This window comes from Orbicella franksi, chromosome 5, assembly GCF_964199315.1.
Source record: "Orbicella franksi chromosome 5, jaOrbFran1.1, whole genome shotgun sequence".
Lineage (NCBI taxonomy): Eukaryota > Metazoa > Cnidaria > Anthozoa > Scleractinia > Merulinidae > Orbicella > Orbicella franksi.
In genome coordinates, this window is record NC_138149.1 from 19,086,524 (window position 1) to 19,103,459 (window position 16,936).

At 37.5% G+C, this 16,936-nt stretch overlaps 2 protein-coding genes and 1 pseudogene across 6 annotated transcripts in view; 2 read left to right on the plus strand and 1 right to left on the minus strand.

Annotated features, from left to right (window-relative positions):
* Nucleotides 1-516: 516 nt before the first annotated feature.
* LOC145487498 (adenylate cyclase type 5-like) overlaps nt 517-16,936 on the minus strand; it is a 219,901-nt gene continuing 203,481 nt past the window's right edge. For all 4 annotated transcript variants that reach the window (XM_081466304.1, XM_081466303.1, XM_081466302.1 and 1 more), the window contains 2 exons: nt 2,988-3,112; nt 517-1,631 (listed from right to left, as the gene is read on the minus strand). In XM_081466304.1, coding sequence (XP_081322430.1) covers nt 1,497-1,631; nt 2,988-3,112 — 260 coding nt within the window. In that variant the 3' untranslated portion in view covers nt 517-1,496. The remainder of the gene's footprint in view (nt 1,632-2,987; nt 3,113-16,936) is intronic.
* On the plus strand, nt 3,119-15,386 carry LOC145487582 (uncharacterized; annotated as a pseudogene). The gene is made up of 4 exons (XR_014049419.1): nt 3,119-13,742; nt 13,959-14,153; nt 14,642-14,828; nt 15,078-15,386. The product of XR_014049419.1 is annotated as an uncharacterized LOC145487582 (transcript).
* Nucleotides 15,401-16,633, plus strand: LOC145487583 (uncharacterized). The gene is made up of 2 exons (XM_081466409.1): nt 15,401-16,116; nt 16,262-16,633. The coding sequence occupies exons 1-2, from the start codon at nt 15,906-15,908 to the stop codon at nt 16,624-16,626; spliced, it is 576 nt and encodes a 191-aa protein (XP_081322535.1). The 5' UTR covers nt 15,401-15,905; the 3' UTR covers nt 16,627-16,633.

Below are 16,936 nucleotides of genomic sequence, written 5' to 3' on the forward strand. Positions count from 1 at the left end.
ATTTAAAAATGGTAAGAAGCATTTTTCTTCTGGTACAGACTACTATGTTTTAAAATGGCTGAGATAGGACAGATTCAAATTTCATCATAGTAGCACGTTAATGAACACCACGCATTCCTAGTCTACAATTTTTATCTACCAATGCAGTATAATCATGCAAGTCTTGCATAATGCTCTGGCCCTTTAACTACTTGATGTAACCATAACAAATGCAACTATTTTAAAATTCCATAATCTCTTAACACTTCTCAGTTTACACAGGAAATGGTAGAGAAAATAGTGCTTTCCTAAACAAAGCAGTCTTATTGTGCCTGCAGCTGCTGTGTCAAGCCTCTTAACCTACTGAGTGCAGATCATTTTGAGGGAAGAGTGGTTACAACAGAAGGAAATTATGTCAAAATAATCATTGTTAACTGATGCACATGATAAGAAAATTAAAGATGTTTAGAAAAACTTCTTGACAGAGACAGAAATGTGCATGACAACAGTTCAATGTAAGTCCCAGTGACTGGCAAAAATCAACCTTTTATTGTCACATTGTTTTTGGTCAAACTTGTTAATTAGATCAGAGGGTTTAAATAATTAAGTCAGCCAATAAACCTGTTTATCCCCTCATTACACCAAAACTATTACGGCTGGCTTTTCTCTTTTTGCAATCGTGATGATACAGAAAAAAGATAAAAACAGATTAGGGGGTAATAAAATAAATAAACCTGGGGTATCAAAAGATAATGCCCTCTGGTGAAAAGAGTATCCTTCAAATTTCACAGTTGCCCCAGAATCTTCACTTGTCAGCCAATTGTTCGTTAATTTTTTTTGGACAATCTTGCAGTCTCAGGAGTTTATTTACTTTAAACATACAATGATGCCTGTGGGTTTCAACTTTTATATCACATACACAGGCACCAACACCTGCCTTACAAACTTTACTTTGTAAACTTCGAATTTAGCACTTTTGAGAAATAGGTCAACTTCACAAAAGAAAATTATCTAAGGACAAAGTCTGTATTTAAGTCGTACTTCCTCACTACCTAACAAATCCTGTGATTTTTTGGAGGAAAAAAATCCGAAGGGTCATCTTTGGCCAAATAATTATTCCACATTTGGAACATTTCTAGAAGTCAAGAAATCTTATAATTTGGAAATAGTTAGGACATCGCACAAAGCCCTGATAAAATGTCTCTTGTTTTCTTAGCATGCTGAAAACAATGTGATGGTATAACATGAAATTTGTATACTTGAAGTAAGCTTACACTATTTGAAATTACTAACAATAAAATACAAGTCAAGATTTACAGGTGTGTGAATCTTGACATTTTAAATACTGGCTGAACCTTTTAGAGAGGATAAATTGTTTCCTTTCAAATAATTGACAGTAGGGCTTCACTAGTATGATACAAAAAATAATCTGCGGTAAAAGTTATACTGAAAGTGTGATAATAAATATTCCATTACAAGCAAACCACTCAAGAGGAATGTACTGACAAGGGAGAGCATTAATTTGACTGATCACCTTCTTTACCAGTCATCCAATAAGTGACCATCTTGCCTTTTCCTTTCACTGCTACTAAGCCACGGCATTCAAAGGTGTATCCACGTGTAGACAGAATGTTATAGACACTTTGTGTCACCTATAAGATTCAAATGAATGAGAAGTGTATGTGGGCAACTGTCTAAACTTGCATGCTCATGTAGAGTGTACCCTAAATTGTCCTTAAAGCAAGTAAATCTCAATAGCAATAACAACAATCCCTTTTCTTTTAGGGGTAAAATATTTAAACAGGCTTAAGAAGCCCTTGATGTTTTGCTGGTTCATTTCAAACCACTTGTATATGATTTAAACCCTGTTCCAAGACATAGACTTCAGGTCCACTTTAACCATTGAGCTGGTCCTTCATCTTGCCTTAGAAACAGATAAATAACAAAGAGAAGTACTTTTTAACTCCATTTGACCAAACATGTAAAATTTATCTTTGTTTACAGCAATGGCAAATGGAGTGATTAGTTTGTCTGTGCTGGAGGTCATCAACTGCACCATATTAGTGCTCTTCATCAGTGAAGCTCATTATAGCAGAGCTCTGGCGGCCCAAAGGGCCCGCCAAGCGGAGCCCCACACTCATATAGGAAAGAAAAGGAAACCCATGAGTTGATTTTCTCGTGGTTATCATGGCTAGCAGTATTACTCGTGGGCGCATACGCACACAGCGACGACAACGACAACAACGACGACGACGGAGTCGCACAACATGGCAGCCATACTCCAAATAATAGGTTGACAGAGACATGCACCTTGGTTTACCGTGTACTTCTTTGATATTGGACATCCATGTTATGATCAATTGACACCTGTCAAAACAAGGTATCCGCTGACCAGTATCATGTGACCATATTGCGGACTCAAGTTTACAGCTCATAGAGGTTGCATGTTTTTTTGAAGTTGACGCTGACCAAGTGCGATTGGATTGCGGGCTCATGTCAAGTTAACTTGTTGAAAACAGGGCAGGATTTTTCGGAAGCCAGTTAACGCTAACCCAGGATTACTAAATTTCTTAACGCTAACCCAGGATTACTGTATTTCTTATTTTAGATTTTAATACTTTTTATTTTATAGAGGACCTCCCTGAAAACCAAGTATTTACGTGACGGCGCTTCCTCTTTAGAGATTGTTTTTATTATTATTATTATTATTATTATTAAAAGTTAACCGAATTATAACTTTTTCTTCCATACAATTTTTTTTTTGCTGCTTTGTTTTGTGTATTGATTATTAAAACTCAAAACAGAAGGCCAAACAATATACAGAAAACCTCACGGCAAAGTTACAAAACTCAAATCAAAATTCTACCTTTTCCTGGGTTAGCTTAATTGGGCTCTGAACAACCCGGCCCAGGAGCTACGCTTTTAGGCTGGCCTAAATCTCTACATTAGATTAGATATTCCTCAGGTCACTGTAAGTGTAAAACAAAATAAATCCACAAGTGCCAGACCTGTATGTGCTTGGCCTTTCCAGTGCTGTACATACGGCTGGCGACATTAACTGTATCACCCCAGATATCATACTGAGGTTTGTGGGCACCAATGACTCCAGCGACTACAGGACCAAAATTTAATCCTGAAAAGATAGACACTCAGTAAGTTCCTGTCACACCTTATGTACATTCTGCAGTAAATTTACATAGCCTGCAAATGAAGCCATCCATTACTCCGTCACTTTAGGCATAGTGATTTTAAGTGCACTGTTTGCCATACAAGTCTTCCTGTAGCATTAATGCTGTAAGTGTGCCCTATTTTTACATGGCCACAGCTTCTTTAAACACTATATCTGTGTTTTCTTAGCTATTTAAAATTTTATATGTTGTGATTTATCTTATTTTAAACTTTTGCCACAGTTAGATAACAACCAACCCAAGTCAGAAATACAAAAATGTTGGGGCACTAAATAGTCTTGTTTTGGAAGCACACCTTATTGAAGACCATGCTGTTTCTAGAAGCTTTGGCCATGCAATGTTATATATCTCATTCATTGCTTTCAGTGAACAAAAGGTATAGTGGAGATTTCTGGATAAAGTGGATCTACTGGTTTCAACACAAATAGGCCCACTTTGCAACATTTTCCACCTGCTATCATTCTTTCACACAGACTACAGTATAATATATTGCAGTATCAAAGAGAAGATGATTTTAATTCAAAGAATGTTGAAATTTATTTGAACTTGAAAGGTTATTCTCTCTACTTTAACTCTGCTTCATGGATTTACTTGTTCCATAATTGATGAACTTATAATAAGAGAAGTCCCTACAGAAAGATACATTCTTGTAAACAAATCAAATCCCTATGACTGTGAAATATCAGGAGACTTCACATCAAGTAACAATGCTCTTTTCTTACCCCATCAGAAGTCGGGTCACACTTAAGCTTTAAAATCCTCTTCCATTAACAGAAACCTAACATGAGGGTACTCTAAATATCGAGAATTGACCTCCAAAACTGAAATCACAGATTTCTTCATATTTGCCAAGAGAAACCCTTTGGTATTTTCGAAAATAGGACTAAAACTCGCCAGAGTGTTTTTGATTTTGAGAAATCCAACAAAAAGTAGAACTGCGATTTCTGCGCTGCGGCCACCATTAAATTCAGCCAAAAACTTGGGCATATTCACATCATTCTCAAAAAAGACAGCTCAGTCTATTCAAATTATCTTTTACATGTATGTTTGGTATCAGAATTACAACACAAAGGTATAAAAATATTGCCAAGAAGTCCATTTTCACTTTGGGTTAGAAGCGCCTGAAGATTGCTAGTTTTTGCACTTTGAAAAAACCTTAAAATAGGGCGTTTTTGAAGGCAATTTTCGTACATTGGTACACAGAAATTTTAAATGAAAAGTACATTTGTGCAAAGCCCTGATATTGTTTTACAGCATAAAAAATTCAGCTTGGACAATTGAAAAGCTGTATAGTAAGACATGTGTAAGAAAAGGCTTTTTACACGTAATTTACAGTTCAATTACGAGGGTCATACAAACACAAGTAAATGGGTGTCGCCACCTCTGAAATTCAAGGCTCAAAGAAGCACTCTGGTACATGGCTTGACCCAACAAGACTACACTCCAGGGAAGATCAGTCATTTCAACTACACATTGGGCAAAAAAAAAAATAGGGTAAATACAATGGCGAACTGTGAGAATATTTTCAAAACACAGGTCACTTGAGTAATATGACCTTCCACGTCAGTCAGAAATCAACACACGGCAGCTCTTAATTTGACTTTCACTTGTCGGAATACATGTTTGCTTTTGTTTGCTTTGCTAGCATATCCCCAGGTAGAAGAAGCTAGGCTTTTGAATTCAGAGGCATCTACCTGCAATATAATAAGAACAGCTGCAGTATAATTTTTTAAAATTTGACCCACTTTGCATTTAGATGGTTACGATAAGCTGAAGTTGATCGCCAAATTACACATTAAAATTCACTTTTAGAAAACAGCAGTATTAACAAGGATGCAACAATCAAATGTACTTAATGGTTAGGAATTATTCCTAACCTTAGTGAGTTTTTCCTGACAGGAAACCACAGCAGTTTTAGAAAAACGCAGGGTGAAAGGACCAAGCCTTGTCGCATGTGACAGAAATGTAAATTGGTGGGGAGGTGGTAGAGGTTGGAAAGATTGGGGTGAAGGAAGGGCAGCAGTGTATTGGTGGTTTCTCGTACTTTAACTGCACTTTTTGATGGGCGAGTGCATTTTTACAATGTGCCTTTCACAGGCAGCTTAATCAACTAGTGAGACAATCTCAGATAGTGCAAATTATGGCTCTGATACAGTAGTCACACAGCCCCACTCCTGCCATTCTCTCTCTTGGTAGTCAACTAGGCCTTTTCCTCTTTGCAGAATATGAGGGGACAAAAATGTGATAAGGCATAATCTTAGCAATGTGTATGTTTCATGTGCATATTTTCATTCAAGGCCCAATAATAACTTACAATTACCGTTTGTCAAGACAGTTTTGAATTTTATCGTAGTGTTTTACTTTGAGTTTTGTTCATTTTAAATTCAATAATACATAGAAGTAGAATATGTGACAATTTTACTTCCCACGCAAGCGTTTGTAACTTGACAATTTTGTTTTCCTTGCCAAGGTATGAACCATGATACCCTTGTTACCTTGAAAATATAAGAATAGATGTACATTTTTTTTACTCACTGTTGGAAATGAATGGAATACAGTTTAAAATCTTATGAAAATTCGAAAGGGAACGATGTCATTTCATTCAAAACGCAAATTTTCATTTCACTGATAAACAAGAACTAATCTAATTATCCAATAGTCACGTTGAGTCACTGAACAGTGCATTCTTGTTTACATCAAACTAATACACAATGCTATCAATAATTGCGAAGTCTCTTCTGTCACAAATTTACTAGTTCTACATGTATCTAACTTGGGAAAGCTTTGGCTGAATATGAACTTTTTGCTCACCTTATAGAAGAGGAAATAAACTAGTTAAGGAGAAGCAATATGATTCCATTCTTTATTTGAACCCTGGCAAACACACAATAGTTATAAAACAGCAGACAAAATTTCTTGAGTCAAGCTAGGGGTGCTTCCAGAAGATACACAGTCACAGTAGCTTTCTTTGCACTAAGAAAGGGATAAACGACGTAACCTGAAATATAGCTGCTATTCCTGGTCATAACGAGAGTGTGGTACCATCCCCAAAAAAGCAGATCTTAACTCAAGAATGGAGTTTATCACACTACCAATGCTAGAACGCATGTGTCTTACAAGGAACAGCACTCTACTTGTGTGTATGATCCCATATGAAATGTATCTTTCACCTAACATATAGTTGACACCGACACTAACTACAGTATTGTGCAAAAGTAACGCAAGCGAAATGCGAATTTCGTTCTTTGTTCCTACGACTTTTTGACGAAAGTTCACACGAAAGTGCAAGTGAAATTTCACGGCGTATCGAGCAATAATTCGCATGAACAAAGGGCGATTTTACTTTGAAGTTTCGTTAAGCTAAAGAAGATTCGTGATGTTAGTTCGCTAGGCAGTACACAAAATTTTGCAACGCATTGAACGGCAGTTCAGCAGCGTTCACACAATTTTCTTTCAGCAACTGATACGAACAAACTGTTGTGTAACTTACAAGTGATATATTTGTAAATGCGTGCCAATAAGTTGTTTGTAAATACGTGCCCGTTTGCAGTCATCGATCACCAGTTAAGGGGATAACATTTTACTGGTATCTACGAGAAATATGTTACTAAAATCTTACTCACCTAAAGTTTGCGAAAGGCTTTCAAGCAGCTTCGCTTGCTCATGTTCAGCTCAGGCCCAGTTTCATATGCAGAGAATTAGAATACACTGAACTGCATTATGAAGACAATGAGCTCAGTTTGTTCCACAAACAAAACAAAAACATCTCCAGTTCTGTGTACTTACGCTGCTTAAGTAAACAGTCACAAACAATTTGTGAGAGTTTTTCAATCTGAACACACGTGCACGCTCACGAATCCAAGTGTTGTTTGTTTCCATTCCGAATTACCTCCATCCCAGTTCCCTCGCAGTTGTTTATTAAAGTTTCTTGAAAGCCCTGGAAAGTTTTTTGGGCCTGCAAAGCCATTTTTAGATAATCTGTACCTAAAAACTGAGAGGTGTATATGCCTGAAACTTCTCGTATGAAGAGAGCCTCTGTTCATATCAAGCATATGCGAATAAAACAGTGCTGTAACCATAGGGTTTGAGACTTTGCTATGGCTTTCCAGCCGAGTGCGAAAACTTCTCAGACCTTTGAGAAACGGGCCCCTGGCCCAAGTTGTTCGAAGGCTGGATGACGTTATCCACCTTTTGAACAACCCTGAACTGAGGTCACTGGGTGTTGCTTTAAGTCTTCGAACAGTTCAAAATTATTTCGCTCCATTTTCGTCGCCTTAATAAAAATCATTGGGACCCTAACTTACAGGGATAGACAGATATGGATGATTGCACCAACGATCCGTTTCCAAAATTTATTGCAAGTTTTAACTTTTAATATGAAAATTCAAATATTGCGGCATAACGAGAATATTACATATATCACAGAAAAACTAGAGAACTGATGTGTGACCTTCCAATATTGCAAGATCTCGGATCAACTGACAATAAGTGGTCTGCAGCAGAGTCAAGCCTTGCTGTTGGCGAGATCTTCATACAGTGGACGAACTCACGGCAATCCCACAATTTGCTAGCATCTTCTGAATCTGTTGGTTTACAGTCTCATTTTTTCGCATCTGTAAATCTATAAATGCTTTTGCATCCACAGACAACTTTGTTGGTCTTCCCAAGTGTGGTAGATTCACAATGGAGCCAGTAATTTTTAGTTTCTTGATGATTCGAGAGACACCAGCCTGGCTTACTACTGCTTACTAGTAAACCTTTGTTCTTTGATGACCTGAATATTCCAGCTGGGTGGAGATCTTGCTTGTGAAGGAGCTTGATTCGAGTTCTCGTATAATTTGAAACTTTAAATATTAAATGTAAAGCGAATGAGTGAATGATTTCAGGTCTAAGTTATATAAACAAGAACGGTCGCTATGGCAGCAAACTGGCACGGAGACAGGGGTCTGGTGCAAGAAAAATCGCGTGGTTCTACACGCTGCGAAAATGGCATGTTGGCAAGTGTATAACATAGTGATTAAGTACAATTGCATTTATTTATTGGAACTGTGGTGTTTTGGGGTTTTGGATCAAGTCAACAATTTAGCATTCCTTCTGAAATAACCAGGCGAGTTTCATAGCTAACATTTCGTCGAGCTGTGATGCTATTTCAGCAGATTAATGGTTTCTTTCGTACGCAATGATTGGAAAGGTCATTTGTATATTTCACTTAGCGAACTGTGTTTTGAAAACGCTCTTGGCCTATTGATAAACAATAGATCAAATTTTCAGAGGGAGCGCATTATCGTTCGCAAAATTGCAGTGACTTTTCAGGAGCGAATTATTGCTCGAAAATTCGCGGTGAATCATCACACAAAGCGAATTAGTGTTTGAAAAATCATGCGGATCAAAACAATAGGTGTCATGAAAATGCAGGGAAATTTCATGGAAATATCATTTCAAGCGAACTTTCTTCGAAAAGCCCTGAAAAGCTGGAATTTCGTTGAAATTCGTTTGCGTTACTTTTGCACAATACTGTAATCTGCGGATGCATTTCAAGTAAATTGCTTTTGTTCCTAAGGTAACAGCACCACAAAGATAGCATGAGATTTGGGATAACAGTTTTTGTCATGTTTTCAGATTAGCAACTTAAGTATGACACACTTTGCATAATGCACTCGGGTAACTACCCCACCCAGTCCCCGCTTCCTGCAAGGTGAATTGACTAATTGAAATTAATAAAACACACATTAAAGTTTACACCATATTGCAAATAGATGCCTCCAAATTCAAGAGCCTAACTGGGGATAAGTTAGCAAAGCAAAGAAAAGCAAAGAAACGTGCATTCTGACAAGTGAAAGTGAAATTAAGAGCTGCCACGCATTGATTTCCAAATGACATGAAAGGTCAAAGGGTTGGTGAAAGGGTAAATTTCATGTAAAAAGCCTTTTCTTACACTTGTCTTACTATACGGCTTTCCAATTGACCAAGCTGAATTATATTTTACTACTCTTTCATGCAATGTATGCTTCTGTTTTAATTTTAGCCTTAAATCCATAAATACTTGGAAAGGTTTGGTTTCTTCTACAGTCTGACAGGTGGAAAAGTAGAAGAAACCAATCTATAGTTACAGTATGATACAAAAATTGGCATCAAAAGAGGGCAGAAACAAAAGATAACAAGATCTGTTAGATCTTATAACCGCACTTTTAAAATTTAACTGTTTGCTTAGCACTACCGTCGGAACGTAGTGCACATTCCAAAGCAGTCATTGATGATTCTTTTCTTACTGTAGACATCACATCACTTGATCAACACAAACTGTATTATTGCACCATCAGTGATAGCCGTTGACAAATCTCCGATGACGTAATGGTCTCAATCTAGAACTTTCTTCGGGATATGTATGGGCATGAACGATATGAACGACACAATAATAACACTATTAACAACAGCTTTGTTTCTTAAAAGTCATGATTAAATTTAATTGGTGTTTTCCACAAGTAAAGGGCTAGCAAAGTAGTCACACAAGTCATATAAAAAAAAACCCTATCCCAACCGATGTATCGATTTTGGTTACTCCAGTGACCACAGATTGAAAACGTGACAGAAAATTGCCGTAACTTTCGATTCTCACCAAATTTGTCCTATCCCCCCCTCGGGAGAATTTTGTTAAGTTAGCTAATTTAGTATGCAAGCCACCGTAATGGCGGTCGCCGCTGGTGAAATGTTTATTTGCTCAAAATTGGGGCAAAATCTTTCGGAGATCAGGACATTTGTAAGGATACAGAAAGTAATTTGGGACCGGTTGCTGGCTTCCAAGGCTGAATTTATCCAGAAGTAAGCTGTATTTTCATTTTCGTGCCGAAAGCCACGCGATGAAATATTATCGGTTTGTTCTGCTGTCTTGTTCTGTTTTTTCTCTTGGTCTTTTTTGTAGCCCACTGAGGCCAGTCTTTCGTCTAAATGAGTTGAAAAAAGTTCGAAAAAGATGTTCCCATTCAAGTTTAAGCTCTCAGGCGATAATTCTGGAGTTTTTTGGCCGAAACGTCGGCTTTGTTATGTTCGTGTTTTTCGGTTGCTATGGGCAACCGTGGCTTCCTTTGTTAGGTCAAGTCTGGGGGGTGAGGTCACAAAAAAATTCTAATTAATTCTGGTTTTGTTCGATTTCGCTGAAATTTTAACATGATAAGGCTGGATTGTTAAGGAATAGATTTACCGCCTGCCGATGTGTGGTAGCTATTAACGCTTAAGTGATATATCGCTTCGAAATCAGGGTTTTGAAGAGATTTTTTTGCAACGTGTGGGTTCGGCGTGATTTTGTAATCAGAGGTTTTTGTTGACTCTGAAGGAAAAAATATGCAGAAAAGGTCATTTCATCGATGATTCAAACGAATATAAATATGTATATGTTCCAAGCAAAATTTCTGCTAAAAAAATATAATTTTTGACGAGTGCTGGGTTTTTAATTTTTTTCCCGCGAAAGTCAGTATCGGAGATGAGATTTAATGTTTCAACAGCTTTTGGCGAGTAAATATCACAGGTTGCGTGACTCAAAATTTGGCCGAGTGGAAGCTTGGGTCTGGTCGCCTACAAATCGAAAAAAAACCCATGGGTAAACCATGAACCGCGCTCGGCCCATGGCCGCGCGGTTAAATATTTACGCAAAAGAGAAGCAAACAAAATGTAAACAAGACACTAATACACAACCTAGAAACAACATTAAAGTGCCTATCACCCTTACCCAGTTATATTAAATTCTGAAAATGTATGTATTTCAAAGAACTTTTCCGAAGAAATAAAACTTATTCTGCATTCCGACATCTTTTTATCGGAGGACGAAATTGGCAATTTGAAGCGAATTTTCTGCATACTGAATTCAAAAAGGAGCAATTGAGAGACTGGGCACTAACAAAGCTTGTGACGTCAACCCGGTATCTCAGTTAGAGAGCATAGCAGACTGTATGGTAAGTTTCTTACTGTAACACGCGAAATATGCCAGGTAGATGTGTTGTTGGTGGGTGCTCTGCCTTCCCAGGTGTGCAGAAGGGTTTAATTTTACACGCCATACCTTTTCTCGACGGCGAACGCCCGGAAGCAAGGAAACGTTGAAAGAAGTGGGTTGATTTCGTGAAACAAAAGAGAGCGAAGTGGGAGCCTACACGAAATTCCTCGATATCCTCGAGACACTTCACTGAAGATGATTATATTTGTCGCTTCAGCTTCATTGATGAAGTAACAAACAAGCCAATCATGCCAAGGCTTAAACGCAATGAAATTGGCATAACTGCTGTGCCATCAGTCCATGCCGAAGCAGTGACAAAAACGCCAGTGGTCACTGAAAGTGCAAAGCGTCGTCTTGAACGGGCGGTAAGATCTTTGTCAAATGTTTCGAACTTCTTGATTTAAGCTATTTTTACTGCGAAAGAAAAGCTTCTGAAATAATTAAGAATTCATCTTTCATTTCTCTAGACACTCAAGAATGCGAAGAGGAGGATGCAGAGTTTGACCCCCACGGAAACTCCTAGTAATCCCACGTGTACCAGCGAGATTTTCACTCAAAGTGAATCGTGTGAACAGGACGAGGAAGAGCGAGAGATACAAAGTGAAGATGCACTGGTCAGCTCGACAAGGAGTGAAAACAATTTAGATACTTTTGCTGAACTGCATGATCCGGTAAGAAGCTTTTATTAACGGTATTTTGACGTGTAAACGTCCTGAACTAGTGGATTTTTCTCTTGAAAGCGTGCATAAAAGGTGTGATTCAGCCACAGGTAAACCAAACTGTCAGTCAGTCTTGTAACCCGGGGCTTGAGCAGTCAAACCGACTCCAATTTTAATCAAAAATTACGGCAATTAAAATTTATTTCAATTATTGGACATTGCACACTCAGAAAATGTATGAGCTTTTTTTTATACATTTGCAAAGTACTGTGATAAAGTAATAATTTGAAGTTTTTAAAAATTATGGTCTATTATACATGTACAGAATGAAGAGCAATCAACAGTTCCACCCCCTGTAATGTCAGAGTGCTCTGATTGTGAGAGACTGGCCAAAAGAAACCGACAACTGAAGAATCAGCTTATAACAGCAAAAGTAAATGGAGGAGCAGCAGGCTGGAAGTGAAGAAATTGAAGAAATATTCTAAGGAAAACAGAGCAGGTAATGTTTGTTATGTTATAACCTACAACTGTAACTAGTATGCCAATAATTTGAACTTGTCTTTGTGGTAAAATAACTAAAATAAGTATTAAAGTCATTCTTTTCTGTAACATTGTTATTTACATGTAGGTCAAGAAGTTGATCCACCTGCCAACATTGTTGAAGAAACCTGTGATGATGAAGAGGATGAAAACAAAGGAAGTGATAGTCAGCATGAAACAACTGAAGAAAAGCCTGACTTTTCTTCGGACGGTGTATATGAACCTGACACTGAAACTGACACAGCTTCAGAGCAAGAAGACACTAATTTTTCAGGCGACAAGTGCATTTTATCTACTTTCTTTCTATATCATTCAGTACACATCACATCCCGACTACATGTACACCTGTACGTGGATGAATATTATACTGCCAGGTTTGGGGAAATAACCCCAAAAAGTCACATTGAGATTGATTGGTGAATTATTATAATAAATTTGTTTTGTTCTCCCAAAACCATGGGGCAAAACTAGAATTTTGAGATATTAAAATTGGCTGGTTTATGTTACATGCATGCCACTTAGATAGTGCGATGAAGTTTCATGTTGATTTAGATGAGTTTGTAAGTGTACATGGAGCATTGTTCCTGAGTGAGGGCTTACATAGTGTACCATATCTGTATATAGTCTAGTGTTTTCTAATCTTCCATATGATTTATCCAAGTGTTTGTACTGAGTGTTATGACCAGGAGGCCAAACTCTTTCTGTTATAAAAATATGAAAGTTCTCCACATGTTGTTTGATAATACCCCAGCTGGTCCAATGCATTTTAACTTTATATGACAGGCTGATCTAAAATATTTAAGAATAAAAATAAGCGACAAGAGTTTTGCACTTGCACAACATTTCAATGTTGCCATGACATCATTTTCAAGTGAGAAGGAAAAAAAACTTCTCACTTGAAAATAATGTCATGGCATGCAAGTGCAAAACTCTTATCGCTAATTTTTATTCTTAAATGTTTGTATAAATTTAATCTCATTCATCTAAAATAATTAATAAATAATTGTTTTGTCCCCATTCCATCCCTTCACAGAGTGTTCATCAAAGATAACAACCTGCGAATGCAGCCAAAATTCTTAGTTTTCCTGTCTCAGCTACTGCTCCTGTTTAAATTTTGTCACTCCTGCAAAGCTGATAATCCACTTGTTGAGACAAAGCAAGTTGGTACCATGGCAGTGATCACTTCCACCTGTACCAAAGAGAGGTGCAACAGGAAGGACACAGTTTGGAAAAGTCAACCATTATATGCCTGGCACTAAGATTCCTGCTGGTAATTTCCTGTTGTGCATGTCAATATTGCTGTCTGGCAGTTCTGCATCAAAGGTCTTACAGATGTTCCAGCACATGGGAGTAGCCTGTTTTTCCCTAAAGACATTCTTCAAGCACCAACATGTAAGTTATGAACTTTACATAGTACAACTATAATAATCAAATGCAAATCATCTTGTACTAGTTGTTTAATATTTCAAATAGCAGGCCTTTCAGAAATGAAATACCCAAAGGATCATCTGGGAGATTCTTTGCTATTGATTATTACATTACTGAAAGCTAATCAGGATTTATGTGATTAAATTAGGCAACAAGTTTGATACAGGTTTTCCCCCACAGGAGAAACTGTTTCCAACCATTCATTTGTACTGGAAGTCCTACCAAGACAAGATGATGGTCAAATTGAAGGAATTAGGTCAGGTGGTAATATCTGGAGATGGAAGGTATGACAGCATGGGGCATAGTGCAAAATTCGTTGCATACACCATATTTTGTTGCACTTTGCCCCCTATCATTCACTTCTCTCTTGTTCAGGTAATGGCATGGTCATGATATGGTTGATGAAGCCCTGTTGGGGTAAATTCTGACAAGTGACATGGTCCAAAACGAATCAATGACACAGAGAATTAAATGTTATGTCAAAACAAAATCTTGCTCACCAAATCTCGGACAGGTCAGAGATTAAGAGGAATAAATATAAAGTACCGACATTTTTTTCTCTGAAGACATCATAATCAGGTTGCATGCTGCTAACAGTGTTTGTTCATATGTTGTGGTTTAAAATTTTCTTTGGTTTAAATCTTTTCAAATTGATCAGCCTGATTTATAGTGTCCTTTTTCAGTTTGAGTGTTTCAGATAATGATGTTCTAAAGGAAATGAAAGGAAATAAAAATTTATACCTACATGTATAATGGAAAAATTAAACCAAAGACAAAATTGAACAGCAAAACATACATCTACTGGTCCATCTAGTGTGTTTCCCTTAGACAACACTTTTAAGACACATTCTTCTATCTTGTAGAGGAATGTTGCAGGAAGCAGCCCAGCTATGGAGTTCCTTGCGTTTAAGAACTGCATGGTATATCTCCTTGGATATGGTCTGATGATCAGCACCCTGTTAACCGATAGACATGCATCCATCCGAAAATACATGAGAGAGCAACAGAAGAATATCAAGCACTACTTTGACCTATGGCATATAAAGAAAAGTAAGAATCTAATTATCTCTAGCCGTGGATTCTTCAGAGTTCCCAAAGTTACTTTATATCTGCTTGTCTTTTTTTGGTAGCAGGCCTTGTCTGTTAAGAGCTCATTATTCTGAACACAACTGCACAGGGCAATTTTGTTAAAAAATAATTTTGTGTAACAATGATCATTACAAGTTAACACTGTTTGCGGTTAAATATACAGTAGGATGGAACAATAACTTATCAAATATGGTGTATGTTTATCCTTAGAGATCCACAAGGTTCTAACCAGTATTAGCAAGGAAAGTGGCTGTGCATCTTTGATCAACTGGATCAGACCCTGTGAAAACCATTTCTTCTGGAGTGCTACATCGACTTTGTCTGGAAATGACAATGTCATATATGCTAAATTTAAATCTTTCTTGAGTCATGTTATTAACAAGCATGATAATTTAGATGATCCACTTTTCAACAGATGCAATCATGGTGAAATAAAAGACAGGACAATTGGCTTGAAAAAGGTAGTGTAATAGTTGAATTACATGTACATGATGTAGTTCATGGAAATATCCACTTACCCCCCCCCCCCCACCCTCCCCTTACACAAACACCATCACCCCTCTCCATGGAAGTGATAAGAAAGTGCACTTTGAGATAACAAAGCAAGTGATTAAGCGTGTGTGCAAAATATTAACAGAGTTGCTTATTTGTTGTCATAGATTCCCCAGTATATGAGAAAATGTGCTCTGCCCTGAACAATGCTTCCCTGGTCAGTGGGATCAAACAGGCCTCGCCTGAGGCACAAACCAGCTGCTTGGAGGGCTTTTACTCTACACTTAACCAGTTTGCACCAAAAATGATAGCCTTCTCATTTATAGGAATGTATTGCAGGTTGGTTGTCCAATCAATCCTTTTCATAAAAAGACAATAAACTGAATTAGAGTAATTGGAGTGACAAATAAATTGTCTGGATTAATAGCAATGGATTACTTATGTACCAAGAACAGTATTATAGACATTGCATGCTCACCTTCTGACAAGGATTGGCCAGCGATGAAGGAAATTGACTCTCTTCTATAGTGAAATGCCAGGCTTTAAATGCAGTCATTTTATCTGAAATCTCAGCACATTCTAATTTTTGTTTGCTCTTTTTTTGAAAGGCACATAATTGCTGCTCTATATTCCAATCTCAACCTGTTGCGAGAAGTGAAAAAAAATGCAGATGGTACAGAGCAAGTGAAAGTGGTGTGGTCAAAATTTAAAAATGGCAAGGCCACTGTGCGTGATGTGAAAGTGGAGCCCAACTATGGTAAAATATATATCTACATGTAGATTAAACTAAAGGTGTTGTACATGACCTGAACCACCACAATTCTGCTAAAAGTATGAATTATTTTCTGAATTTTTTTTTTCCTTGTCCACTAAATAAGAGGTGTGTCCTATTATTATTGCAGATTATGTGGAGGATATCTACCAAACATATATTGAATCTCAGGAAAAAGGCCAGCTTGGGGTTGCCATGCAGGAATTGAGTGACATGAATCCCCCACCGATGAATACAATGTTGGAAAGGCAATCAAGGGAGGAGGCCATTGTTAAGAGGGCAGAAAGGAAAGGAAAGACAGTCAAAGATGTGCCCCCAACAACACCTGGTAATTTCAATAAAATACAAAAAGTACCATTCAACCCTAGTCAGGGTCAGTGTGTTATGTTCTTTGACATATCACTTTCACTGTTCTTTTCTAGTCTGATGAAGAAATGCTTTATACTGAATGCCATGGAAATTGGGTTGAATTTTAAATGCCTTGTCTACCAGTGACAAAGATGCTATAATCAAATACCTTAAGAATACACTTCCAAAATTTTGGTTTTCCTATTTGCCAATAAGAAATCAAACTTTTAAGACTTCAATGGCTCACTTTATTATCCCCTGAATCCCATTTAAAAGCATGGCTTACACTCAAACATCATTTATTTTAAGTTACAGAGACTCATGGAATCCAGCAGCTGCCACAGGCCACTAAAGGAAAGCCCCGCTACTGTTCCACATGCCAGCAGCCTATGAAAGGACACAAAAATGTGACCACCTGCCCAAAAAATCAGAAGGGAATCTAAATGAAGCAAAATGA